This window comes from Lathyrus oleraceus, chromosome 7 (genome assembly GCF_024323335.1).
Source record: "Lathyrus oleraceus cultivar Zhongwan6 chromosome 7, CAAS_Psat_ZW6_1.0, whole genome shotgun sequence".
Classification (NCBI taxonomy): domain Eukaryota; kingdom Viridiplantae; phylum Streptophyta; class Magnoliopsida; order Fabales; family Fabaceae; genus Lathyrus; species Lathyrus oleraceus.
Window position 1 is genome coordinate 211,445,611 of NC_066585.1, and position 13,855 is coordinate 211,459,465.

Below are 13,855 nucleotides of genomic sequence, written 5' to 3' on the forward strand. Positions count from 1 at the left end.
AGACATATTGTTCATGCCCATTCCTAAAAAAACAGTTTACTAATTAGTCAATTTGAAAACAAAACATCTTAGAAATTCAAATCATCATGTAATCTATCAAGGTTCAGATTATAGAATTTGAATGCTTTCTTAGGGATATGTTTAAATTCTCTAATCTAAAATGATGCCCTGATGTATTTTTGGATTGTACAATTCAAACTATACTAGTAACCCATAAAAAAAAACCCTGCATTCAATCAAATAACATGTTTTGAAATATTTAGATACAATTATTTAAGAAAGATTTGATTCAAAAGGAGACAATGCAAAGATTTTCAAATATTCAAATATTCAAATTTAAAGTTAAAAATATATAAATGTTGAAGTGAAGAGAATAAAGAATTCGTTTTTTAAAGTATATTTTTTAATTCCAAAATTCAAAAATTTAAAAAACAGTCTCGATATTTCTAAAGTCCGGAAAAGGATGACATTTTTGTTTAAACGGAAAATTTGTGAAATATTCAAGGAGTAAGAAAAGAAGCTCACAATAAATATTGTCTTGATTTTAATTCATTACAATCAATGTTTTTAACTTGGCTACATCTTAAGAATTTATGTTGTTATCATTCCAAATAAACATGACACTCCTTACTTTTTCACATTGACTAAAATGTTCATATCATCTTTTTCACTAATAAGGAGTTTGGAATTTTTTCTCTCTAGCACAAAAAAGTCGGTAGGCCAATAGAAAAATTTGGTATGTATTTTTACCGAAACTTTTAAAAAACATGTAAGATTTAAAAAAAATCTGGTAAAGTCATATCAAGTAGACTTATATAAAAACGAAGTTAAGCCTACCAATTTTTTTGATAAATACAAGATATTTGTAATTTTCTAGAATTTTCAAAAATCATGTAGTTCATATCTGATAGGCCAATAAAAAAACAAAGTTAACACTACGTGATTTTTTGATATTTGTTTTCGTATTTTTTCGGATACTTGAAAAAACCGATATAAAATCATAATTTTTGTTTCAAAAATCTATGATTGTATACCATGTATTTGAAAAATCCAGTATAAAAAAATGAATTTATAAGTATTTTTAAAAAATCATGTATAAACATCTAAATTTATACTAGAATTTGTTTTGGAAAAAACTGGTATAAAATCATATATTTTTGAAAATAAATTATGATTTTACATCTATTTTGAAAAACAGGTGTAAAATCTATGCTTTTATACAAAAATATTCAAAAATCCGGTAAAATTAAAAAAAAATCTCGGAAAAAAAGAGAGCAGAAGCCAAGAAATTCGTAAAAATTTGATATATTAATATAAAAATTCAGAAAATGCATCAACATGGACGAAATATTATTGGCTTACCGCGACCTAATAAGCAATGGTTTCAGGATGTGATAAAATTATCTAGGCTGGGAGACTTGTGTATGATTGATTATAACCATGATATATTTTCCACGTTTGTAGGGAGATGACACTCAGAGACTTCATCTTTTCATCTTCCACATGGTGAGCTGTTTATTAGTCTCGACGATGTCTCGTGCCTGGTGCATCTTCAGATCAGGGGGAGATTGTTAGACCACTACAAGATTAACAAAGATGAAGCATTGAAGATGATAGTAGACTATCTAAGAGTTGACCTAGGGGATGCCATGAAGGAGTTATAAGCCATCCGAGGGGCTCATGTTAGGTTTTGATTCATAGAGAGGTTGTGTACACAACAATTGCATGATACAGAACAAAATGCTGGTGATGATGAGGAAGTTATGCAGCATAGAACATACGCTCTGAGAGCATACCAATTGTATTTGGTTGACACATCCATTTTTGTAGACAAGAGTGCCACTTATGTGGACGTGGTCTATATGCGATACTTAGCTGACTTGGAGCGGATTCATGAGTACAATTGGGAGATGAGGCATTTGTTTGGTCTTGTACTCCAAGTTAGCGAAAGCTTGTATTTGGAATACTAAACAAATGTCAGACAACATCACATTATTGATGGTAATATTTTTGCATCTTTTAGTGTTTGTGTGTCTTTTTCATAACATTTTTGCTATGCCATTATTAATGATTCATATGTACCATTTTCAGGCTTGGATCCTCCGACACTTCCCACACATTCTGATTGGTCATATGGTATGACCTACATTGAGGATATACCACATGCTTCTACATTCATCTTGCTCAGAGGGAATAAGGCGACGAACTTATACAACGTGTATCTTGACCGCTTGGTAGCAGAGGATATATACTTTCATACACACGTCGATCACCGTGAGACACATATCTTTGAGGACACAGCCTTATACTATGGATGATTAGCTTGCAGTTCACGTATGATGTATGATGTATTACCAGACTTTCGTGCCAACTTCAACATGTCATAACTTTGTGCTCAAGCATCCAAATGCAACATTTCTTGACACATTGTAATCTTTGATATGATGTTAACAAATTGCAAGAAGAATGAGATAAAAAAGCCTCATGAGCAAGATGCTCCATTGAGTTAAACACAATGACTTGAAACTGTAGAAATCACCATGATCAAAATTTTGAACTTCACTAATCTCAATTACAAGCCAAATTACCTCGCGGTTTTGACCTAAACATGTTTGATCAAGTCTCCAGAAGTCAATATTTACTGTCTGGTGTGCATACGGAAATACATCTATGAATTCTGTTTGGTGTGAATACGGAGATGCATCTTCCGACCAACTTATATAGATACATCACCGAAATAAATTTTGAAAAAAATATGGGATGAGAATCAGTTAAGATATGTTTGGATGTGATACAAGATGAGTCTAAAAGTATATTTCCGGAATCAAAGCAACATTTATAAATTTCCATGCTTTTCCACCGTTTAGGTGGGATAAGCAATTCTCTCTGCTACATCTTAGAGTGGGCCGAGGCAGCTAGTCCATTTCAAAAGCCCACCTTTAATGGAAATAAGCCAATAATTAAAATAATCAATTAATCAAAGAGAAATGTAATTCGTACAAACACAAAAAAAGTCTTCCTAATCCCCCAAAATAATTACGAAGAGAAGTGACGCTGCTTCTTCTTCTGATTCTCGTTTCATTTTGCGAGGTTTATCAAAATCGAAAGAAACTTTACTTTACTTGACGGAATAACAATAATTTATCTCTCAGCCTTAGCTTCCTTCGTTCTTCATCTAAACCCTAATTTCCCACCATGACTGAGGTATGATCACCCCCAATCTCATCTCACAATTTCCATTTTCATTCCAATAATGCATTTTTTCTTTAATTTTCGTATTTCCCTAAAGCTCTGATACCTAAATTCCAAGTTAATGTAAACTATTTTGAGGGTGCTTATAGTTTAGATGCATTTTGTATGGTTATGATTGTGGTTTGTGCTTGATAATTTGTATGTATTTTTGTGTTTATGAACTCTTTTTCTCTTTTTCAGTACTGGGTAAGTCAGGGAAACAAATGGTGTGATGTGTGCAAAATTTTCATATCAAATAACCCTTCCAGCATAAGAAATCATGAGCTTGGACAGCGTCACAAGGACAATGTTACTAAGCGGCTCGCTACTATGAGAAAAGATAACGTTGCTAAAGAGAAAGAACACAAGGAAACTGCTAATGCCCTTGAGAAAATCGAAGCTGTAAGCATTTTTTCGTCTTTTATGTTACTCTTGTTGCATTGCCATGTCGTTAATTATTACTTTTTCATTTGAATAATTACTCTAGACTACACTGGATTAAACATATGATTGTTTCTCTGTTTAGGTTCATAGGTTTATTTCCATTTCATTGGAAAAACTTACTAGCAAATTTGAGTGTATGTTTGGTTCTGCGATGACGAGAATTGATTCAGAGTGAATTGATTTTGGAGAATTGATTTTGGTTAAAAGTGAGTTGGGTGTAAAGTGATTTATGTTTCAAAAGCTACAAATTCTAGCTTCAAGTTGAATCAGTTATGGAGTCGAAATCAATTCTACTTTAGAAGAACCAAACACCACAAAATCATTCCATAATCAATTATACACATCTAGAATTGCTTTTGGCTCTTTCAAAAGCTAAACCAAACATAGTTGAATAAGAGCCTTTTTAAATAATAAATTTACTTATGAATGAAATGCATTTGAAACCAAACTGCAATTGATTTATCCAATAAAGGTTCTCAGTAAAGCAAACTCTGGGTTATATCAAGATGCAGACCAAGCCATGTGTGGTATTTTCAATTCTTAGCAATATAATAACTTTAGTGGAGCAATGTTTTCAATAAATTTAATATTTAGTATGTATAACATTAGTGAAACTCCACTTTAGAGAACCTGTGTTTTTCAATCAGGAGCACAAGGATCTATAATATAAAATGTAATTTCTCCATATATTTAGCTTGGGTGTATTTTACATAGTTTTCCTTAGAATAACTTATTTTTTGTTTCGGTGTTTTTATGTTCTATTTTTTACCATTACCATAAGTGAACAGGGCTGAGTTATTGTTATTTTATCTATACTTGAAATAGGAAGGTTTTTGTCTTCATGATATATGACATATTTCATGTAGAATGAAAGGCATATATATTAGCGGTAATAATATAGTAAGGACAAGAATATGCCGAAAGCTTTATGATTACATACTTAAGTGTTAATAGTTAAACAGGTTTCACTTCCAAGGCTGAGAAAATTTAGAAGACTAGGAATATAGTTTTTGAATTGGTTTGGTAAATGAAAAAAAAATCATATTTGTGTCCAATGTAGTCAAGCACGAGATCTTAAGTAGGATCACCTGGCAGGTGAAATATCCTAAAACTAGGATTGTAGCATGACACGTAAGACCCTACCGAAGGGAAAAGTTATAATACATGGACAAAATAACCTATAAATCACAACATTCAACCAATTTAATTAATAATTCATAACCATCATACCATAACTTAATAAGTTCAAAAGACATCATCTTAAGTATTCAAAAGACATAACCACCATCTTCAAAAGACAACTCAAAAGAGGCAGCTTTGGCAGTCATGGCGTGTAAAGATCTTATGATCTTATGATCCAACACTCGATCTTGACTACATTGTCTATGTCCAACACTAACTCAAGGCAAATGGATGTAACTGTTGTAATATAGTTGCTATAAACACACTACAGTGCTAAAGCGTAGCAGAACTTGAACATATTGGTCTGTGATATGCTATTTAGTACAAGGCGTTTCCATATAGCCAGTATAGCGGCACTATAGCATTGTAGCGTAGCAAAATTTGAACAAACTGATGTCTTCCGCAATCTGTTATTGACAACACTGGATGTATCCTAAAAATACCAAGCATCCCTCTTCAATCTACACACAACTTAATCATGGCCACTGCATGCTTCCATAGTATTTTACCCTTTTCTTCCTCCCTCAAAGCCTATGAAAGTCATAGGAATGAACTGATCCAAATGCAGAGAACATATGTGGTTCTCACAAAATATTCTAACAATTTCTTTCTGGGAATAATTGCTGCTGGACTAAGAAAAATTGAGTATATTCTTTCAAGCTAGAACAACACATAATGCTCAGATTATGGTTTTTGTAGAATTCCAGCAACATACTATTTTGCACTCTTTCCAATTAGTTCTATATTGAATGTGCCCCCTAGATAACCCATAGCCACTATGTTAGTGGTCTCAACATGGAATTTCACTCAATAATAGAGAAAAAGACTGTCAAAGACTGTCCTGCTACCATTTTTATTGGTTTCAATCCCATAAAAACACTTGACCATGTGAGGGTTGTCATGAACCAGACACCTAGCTATTTCAAAAGGTTATGCTATTGAGTGAACGGACATGTTATATCTAATACAACACTCATGCAAAAGCCCTTTAGGCTTGAAGATGACAATTAACATGTACATCATACTTTGTGCTGAAGTTAACATTAATTAGCTGGGTGGACTGTAATATCATGAACAAACTTTCATCAAAATGATTAAACTATTCGGTTAAAACATTGAATTGTTTTATATAACATTTCTTCCAATTTAACAGTTAAAAAACATTCTCCACTGTCTTTCTTATCTATGAAACTAACTACACAATTTAACACGGTTCTTTACTTTTTCCCTATATGCTTACATCCAAAGTCTACTATCAACACAATATGACTATATAATGTTTGTGAGTACACATTGACTCTTCTCTATCCCGTATGACGTACTCTTGTTTTTGAGTTGTCTTTTCAACAATGCTCATATCTTTGGCATCTTCGGCATCATTGAGTTGCCTTTGCAATCATGTCCTGTACTAGCCCGTATTCTATTTTTCTTTCTGAAAGACTTATTTGTAAAAAACTTAAAAGTTTTGTAAGTTTAGCTTGCGAGAAAGTATTAGAATGTATGGAATGTTTATCATACTAACATTACTGTATCATAGTTGATCTCTTATTAAAATTTGTTGAGAGAAAGAGAGAATTGAATTACCAAGACAGGTGAAATCTAATCAGCATTATTCTTGTGAGGATTTGTAGATATCCATGGTGGGCTTTGATAGCATACCATGGACCAACTACCCCAAAAAGTTAAGCTATTTTGGTGAAAGGTTTGATACATGTCAGACAACAACTACGCCTTATCCCACTAAGTGGGGTCGGCTACATGGATCAACTTTTGCCATAATGTTCAATCAAAGACCATGCTTTTATCCAAATCATTAATCTCGAGATCTTTCTTAACAACTTCTCTGATAGTCTTTCTTGAACTATTTCACAAGCATGGGCTATTAAATGAAGCACATGAATGATTTTATATTTGACTAAGATCTTGGATTTCCAAAGGGTCTCTTTTAAGTAAAACTTTGACTCATTCAAAGTTTGGGAAATGAACTGGAAGTAGCAGGAAGTTCACTGATAGGTCTGTTATTGTTAGTTAAGTTGTTACATGTTAGTTAAATATTGTTCGTTAAGAAGTTGTTACATGTTAGTTAAATAGTTGGTTAGTTAGTTAATTATGGGTAGTTAGTAGCTCTATTGAGAGGTAGTTGAGCCAAATAGGCATGCTGCCTATAAATAGAGGAGAGTGAGAGGGAGAGGGATCTTGTAATTCTAGAGGAATAGGACATTTTTTGCATTGGGAGGTAGGCAGACCCACGAAGTGCTGCCATTGTTTGTAATCATAGGGAATTCTTCCCTATTTCCACTTATAATATACCAGTTGGTTCTATCATTCACACTTTTTTGATGTTTAAAAATGGGAAATATTAATGTTTCAGGAATATTTGTTAGTTCATATGTTATTTTTAAATTTGCACACATTGATGAGATATATAACCTTTGATATATCTATTTCTTTATATTCTAATGCAGAGAGCACAGCTTAGCTATCAAAAGGATAAAGCAAAGTTTGAGGAAGCTAGAGAATCACATGAATTGGATGCTCAAGGTGGTAAGTACGAACTTTTTTGCTTCTATTTTGATAGAGTTCTAATTAACTGTTAATTTGCATAGTCTTATATGCATTAACATTGAAACTATCTTTGGACCTAATTGGCGGATACTCTTGGGAAATGAATTGGTGCATAATACAAAGAAAAAAAAGTTTTTGTGACAACTCAATTAGGAGAGCCCAATTTCTGGTAATCACTCAACATTATGCGGTCTTTCAAAGCAGAACTACACAATTTGTGTGCCACATGATCCCATGAGAGTTAAAAGTTTGAAATTGCATGCCGTTATCAAATAATTATCTGTGGGTAATAAATGGAAAACTGTGTAGGAAGGATTGGAAATTGCTTTATGTGGTAGATTGAGAAGTTAAAATTTGTTTTACATAATTACTATTAACCCAGCCAAATTACCACCCTTTTTGAGAAACCCGGGCAACCTTTACTGTTATCTATTAATCTTGATCTTTTCTAGGCAGTTGAATGGGTATACGCAATACCCATGTAGCTTCATATTTGTTTCATGGCCATGAACCTGAACTCAAAATAATGTGTTAGGTGTATTTCATTACTTTATTAAAAATTGATTTCTCTTCTCGAGGCTGATATTTGATGCATGATTTGGCAGAATGGGAGTTTGACAGTGCTTCCGGCTATTACTACCATAAAACAAATGGATTTTGCTATGATCAAAAGTCGGGATTTTACTATTCTGATGCCATTGGTACGAGTGTTATACTTCTCATTTACATGTATATAGTAGTAATATTATTGATTTGATACCATATTATTATTTACTTCTGAAATTTCAACAGGTAAGTGGGTGACCCATGATGAAGCATATGCCTCACCTCACTTTGCATTAAATTCCGGGCGGAATATACCATCTGGGAAAAAGGGATCAACACCTTCACAATCCAAATCACAATCCAAATCAGTTGAAACCAAACCAAACAAACATCTTGATGGACTGTTACCTGGGCCTGTTCTTAGAGTGAATCCCATGAGAAGTGTAAAAGCCGCCCCGTCATCTCTTGCTGTCGGTAAGAGAAAGAGACCCAATGAAAAATCCAAGGTTGTCTCCCAAGAAGAAAAAGAAGCTCTCAAGGCAAGAGAGGCTGCAAGGAAAAGAGTTGAACAGAGGGAAAAACCATTGCTTGGGCTTTATAACAAGCCTTACTAAGTGTGCAATATTTGCTAACACCCTTGTTTTTTCCCAAAAAGTTGAGGGTTATAGCCTGATTGGTTTATGCTGAAATTAACCGTGTCTTAGTTCCCAAGTGTTTTATTTTCTTGTGAATGCACCTTGTAAAATATGTGTAACTGTTCCATTTTTATGCAATGCATGTTAAATTTCTGACAAATTTGTACGTGTTTTGGGAAAGTGTTGAAGGAGAAAATGGCTTCAAAGTCTGATTTAAGTTAAGACTGATAAAATGCATGTTAAATGATCCTAATATTTTTTCCCTAAACTAAAACACAATTCAAATTAAACCATGATGAACTAATCAACTTTGTCATATCAGATATCAGAAGTGTTCTATGAAGCTCCGACACGCCATTTACACGGTGTGTTGCCGTGTCAGACATGTGTCGGACACCGACATGCGTACGACACGTATCAGACACATTTTTGAGGAGTTCAACTAAAAAAAATTTAATTGCTACGGACATGGATACAAGACCTTATTTCAAATAAAGGACAGAACCCAATTCAGAAAATTCCAAATTTTAAAAATAAAATAAAAATTCAGCTCAAAAATTTTAAATTTTTTAAAAATAAATAGATTTTTTAGCTTTCATATTCCACTTCTTTACTATAAAATCAACACAATTAGAATTCCTTATTTTCTTTTTATGTTTCCCTATTTTTGTCTCCATAAAATTCTTTTATCATCTTCGATTATTTTCATCTTTGCACACCATTGCTTCGGTTTTCACAAGTTATCTATGAATATCAATTATCATGTCCGAAATTTGTTTGAAAGTGTTGAAAGAATTTTTGATTATTTTATCTTAAATAAACATAAATTTTGCTTCACTCTTTAAACTTTTTACAAATTTTACCCATAAATTGTATTATTATTTTAATATATAAAATATATATAGCCGTGTACGTGTCCTATGATTTTTACATTAGCAGGATTCTTGTGTCCTTGTCGTTACCCGTGTCTGTGTCCGAGTCCAAGCTTTATAGTAAGCGTTTGTCCTTGCTTTTGACAAAATTATGAGGCAGACAGAGAGATCTTTCATTGTGAATTTAAGTTGACTTATTTTCAAGGAATCAGTGTTTACATATTTCCAATTTTACATGTTTTGCAAATATTTCAATCTCAATGGTTGATTTATCATTTTTAGCGTCCAATGTTTATAATTTAACATTCACCAATGACCTGTTATAGAGTAATTTATGTGTAGGAGATGCCAATTTGCATTAGTAATTAAGAATTGTAATTTTTCCCATCTATTATCTCAAAGAAACTTTTGAATTGACAAATATTCTAGAGATTCTATAATACAAATACATTCAATATATCCCCTACGCTCAGCAATAGAAATATATTCTCACCACCTTTTTGTGTTTTAAGTGACACTTTAATGGACTTTTGACACTATTTTTGGTTCGAAAGTAAACGTAATGTAACTCAAACTTTTTTTTTTGTATTTTATAACGTGTTCATTATATTCATATCACCTGGTATTGTGTGATTTAATATTCTTCAATATGAACTAATGAGAAACACATTGTTACATTGTGAACTAGAAATGGAGAAGATTGTGATGGTACGAACCTTCGTAAGCGATTCGATGATGCGTCTTCTTGGATTGAAGGTTGTGATTGTGATGCATCTCAAATCAGAGACGTTGATCTTGAACTAGTGTTTCTAATCTCCGGTACGATGGACCAAAGGGGGGTGTCTGCATGATTAGGATTGAAATACCCAAGTCAGTTTAGGGTTCAAGATAATCATTGTGAGAGGGGAGATTCAAGATTGTTTACCTGAAACCCTATTGGAACTGTATTTATACATTGAGCTCATGGAGCGCTAAGGTGAGCGGGCCTGATCTTATTTGGCATTTGACCGACCTATAACAGTTTCCCCCAAGACTCGTCAGGCACTTTGATTGCCGAGGGAGTCTTTTAGCAGTCGTGGTCGGTCTTCAGGAATGGTTGTCCATGCGTCGGTAGACATGCATTGCTTTGGTTTTGTCAAAGAGTGATGGGGAACATAAATATTGAATGCAGTCCCATAATTGAAACATTTCGTCATTTAGTCTCTTGACGTGTGACCTTAAAAGGTAGAGAGTGACGTGACACGCTTCTTCTGGACTTGAGTGCACTAGAGTTGATTGTGTTTTTAAGATGAGATCTGACTGTTGGTTTGTACTTGCTTCTTACTTACAATTTGATCCTTCTGATTGCCTTCGCCTATATATATGGGTAGACGGAATTTGTGGAAAATTTGGCAACCTTTTTAGATTGAATTTCTCTTATTTCCCTTGAGTCTTTCCCTCTTCCCTGAGAGTGTTCTTCCGGGATTATCTGTCATTTCACATTCAAAGATTTAAAGCTTTAACTTTCAACCTTCTCCTTCGTCTCACTACTTTTGACCTTACACTTCAAGGTACCCTCTTCCACCTCAAACTTTTTTCTTCAAACATTTATTGTCTCTTTGTTAAAATGGATGATAACCCTGTTAATAGAGAATGATTCGGAAGATATCACTTGTTCCTTTTTAAAAAGGGGAATGTAATCTGAATCATGTTCCCTTTCTTTTGTCAATGGGGATTTTGTTTCAGAGAGACAAAGACCATCTCTCTGATTGATGATTCTAAAATGGAAGGAGTGTCTGGGGACTCCTTTTTTGAAAGGGCTTCTTCTAGCGATTATTTAGAGGCTCTATTTTCAAGGAATGCCGAAATGAGTGAGGATCCTATCGAGAATACAATGCCTCTCCCTGTCTTGACTGAGGCAAAAATATAAGTTGCCCGACAAAGGAGAGCACATGTCAGTGACTTTGTCCGACTCTATCAGGTGATGAATGGTTGCAAGCCTAGTGATGCTAAAATTGCACGTCATTTGGAGTACTGGGGAAAATCCAATGATATATCTTGGATCAGACTCGATGGTCCCTTTAAAGTTGAAGAATTGGATCAAAAAGGGATTTAGTTATTTGATTTTGATAATGCCAACAAACACTATCCGATGGCTGGTGAAGTGATATGGACTCCCTCCATTTTGAAAACTATCGCGACTATAACCAATATTGATATTATGGTCACCAACCCATCAGACTGGCTGATTCTTCTAGTAATTCAAGTGCAGAAGATCTGCAACTCTTTTGAGGGTTGCTTGATTCCTTTGTATGAATTCCTCTTTACCAGGTTAAGAGTATGTTTTCCCTTTTCCAGATTCCGAGGTGGTTGTGATGAACCATCTGAGAGTTTCCCCCTCACAACTTTATCTTGGAGCTTAGGCTTACGTGATTATGTTCTAACTATGTGCCGAACATAAATCTTGGAAACCTTCTCATGAGCTCTTTATTGATATCTTTTACGTAGCCTACACTTCTTGAGATGACTCCCGGGATCAGGGATTGATCTTCCTTCGTCCTAATATCCCTTGGTGTTACTTATTTACCAACGACTAGGTTAATTTTCTTGAATGTTTCAGGTTGGTGAAACTTATTACTCATGAGGCTCATTTTGCATTATGTTCATCCTTTTTGCATTCTTTTCGTCCTCGGCCCCAGTTGGATACACTCGTTCTTGCAAGAGTAGTTTTTTCAAGTACTGGTCTCGAGTTCACTTTTGTCGTCCCCTTTCTTCTTACCATACCGATCTAAGTCCTCTATCCTCCAAAGAGGTAAAAATGAAGGAGGATATGTGTGCTTGGTATCAAGGGCTCAACTATGAAGAAGAATTTTGTCCTAGCGAAGTGCTTCTTTCTTAGCAAAAGAAGAAACAAATTGATACTTGCGCGATTATCAGTGCACCTGACCATGTAGAGAGGTAAAAGATCTTTGGTGAAGATGGGATCTCGGGGCACATCATACGTTTATTTTTAAATTTTTTTAACAAGTGCAACTTGTATCTTGTAGATAACATGAATCAATTACATAAGCTTCTCGTGCTTGCCAAGGACCTAGGTCTTACAACCGATTCATCAGTTTAAGTGGTGGAGACTTCTTGCTCTGGTGGTTCAGACGATGGTTACAATTACTGCCCCGACAATAGCTACGACTACTATCCCAGATATAACTCCTAAGGCGGACCAGTTGACTACCGTGGAGGATGACCTCTCTGTTCGTGAGTCATCACCATCCCCTTTCTCATATCAAGACCAACAGATTGCTTGTCTAATCCTGTTGAGGGGTTTTCTCTAAACGAACTTGTTTATTCGAGGAAGTTGAGTTAGAGGCTCTTACTCCTTTCTTCTGGCTCCCTTCCATTCTTGCCTCTTGGGAACCTAACTACCAGAGTAATTTGTTATTGTCGTAGCCACCAAGGACATAAATGTCATTTGGAACCTGTCTACAGATGATACACAAGGTCCTTTTGCAGATGCTTCTCGCACCCTGTTCAGGGTTGGATATCAGGTTTCAATGGTAGCTTTCGGCTAGGATGGTGTCTTAGGTTTTGGTAACCTTGTTAGGGAGCGCGATGAACTGAAGGAGAAGTGCAAGACTCTTGAGCGAGAGAATTCCAGGGCTGAAGAGGAATTGATGTGAGACTTTTGTCCCAACCTTTCTATCACTGCCTACCAACTGAATCCTTTTCAAGCTGTTTCTAGAGAGAATGAAGAAGGTGGTTTGGGCGCTGATGTATTTTATTTTTGCTTTGTTCCTGTAAGACTTTGTCGAGCTTTTGTGCCTCAACTTGTAAATAATATTTATTTATATCATTAACTTTTAAATGCTTGTGCTTTTGGTTTCATATTTTGCTCCTTTTAATCATGATTTTCAATAGGCTGAGAGCTGAGGACCATCAGGGTTCAATTTTGACCCTTGTAGTTTATAAAGTTTGTTTGCTGCAAAGAGTGATAAATAATGTTTGGATGCTTTGTTCATGAGTATGTTATGTTAAGGTGTGCATGTTTTATTGGTAAGATGTTGGTCCAGCTAGATGCGACCATAATTGGAATGTGCTTATGCTAATCCTATATTGGTTCGACTTGATGTAGCTGATCTTTAAATAATATTTATAACGTCAGATTGTTGATCTGGTTTTCGACAACCATACATTGGATTCATACTTGCAAGACATAAGACCGACTAGATGCAGTTATGCTTTAAATTTACCATGTAACTATTTTGCATGAGATCGACTATATGCAGTTATGCTTTTAATCATATTCATAGTGATGGGGGCATAAGACAAGATAGATGCAGATATGCTTTGAACTTTGCTCTGCATCATAGATAATCATTTCCTGGGCAAGGGTATAAGATCTAT

General features: G+C 34.6%; 1 protein-coding gene across 2 annotated transcripts; it reads left to right on the plus strand.

Moving 5' to 3' along the window:
• The first annotated feature begins 2,973 nt into the window (after positions 1–2,973).
• LOC127100803 (zinc finger protein ZOP1) lies at positions 2,974–8,763 on the plus strand. 2 transcript variants are annotated; one of them, XM_051038078.1, is made up of 5 exons: positions 2,974–3,204; positions 3,433–3,633; positions 7,323–7,401; positions 8,028–8,123; positions 8,215–8,763. In XM_051038078.1, exons 1-5 carry the CDS (start codon positions 3,196–3,198, stop codon positions 8,580–8,582), a joined length of 753 nt encoding a protein of 250 aa, XP_050894035.1. In that variant the 5' UTR covers positions 2,974–3,195; the 3' UTR covers positions 8,583–8,763. The 2 variants fall into 2 exon arrangements, with proteins under 2 accessions (XP_050894035.1, XP_050894036.1); XM_051038079.1 differs by having other exon boundaries at positions 7,323–7,398.
• The last annotated feature ends 5,092 nt before the right edge of the window (positions 8,764–13,855 follow it).

Coding starts and splice junctions, on each gene's coding strand:
- LOC127100803 (XM_051038078.1), top strand. Junction 3,634..7,322: donor CCCTTGAGAAAATCGAAGCT/GTAAGCATTTTT, acceptor ATTCTAATGCAG/AGAGCACAGCTTAGCTATCA. Junction 7,402..8,027: donor TGAATTGGATGCTCAAGGTG/GTAAGTACGAAC, acceptor ATGATTTGGCAG/AATGGGAGTTTGACAGTGCT.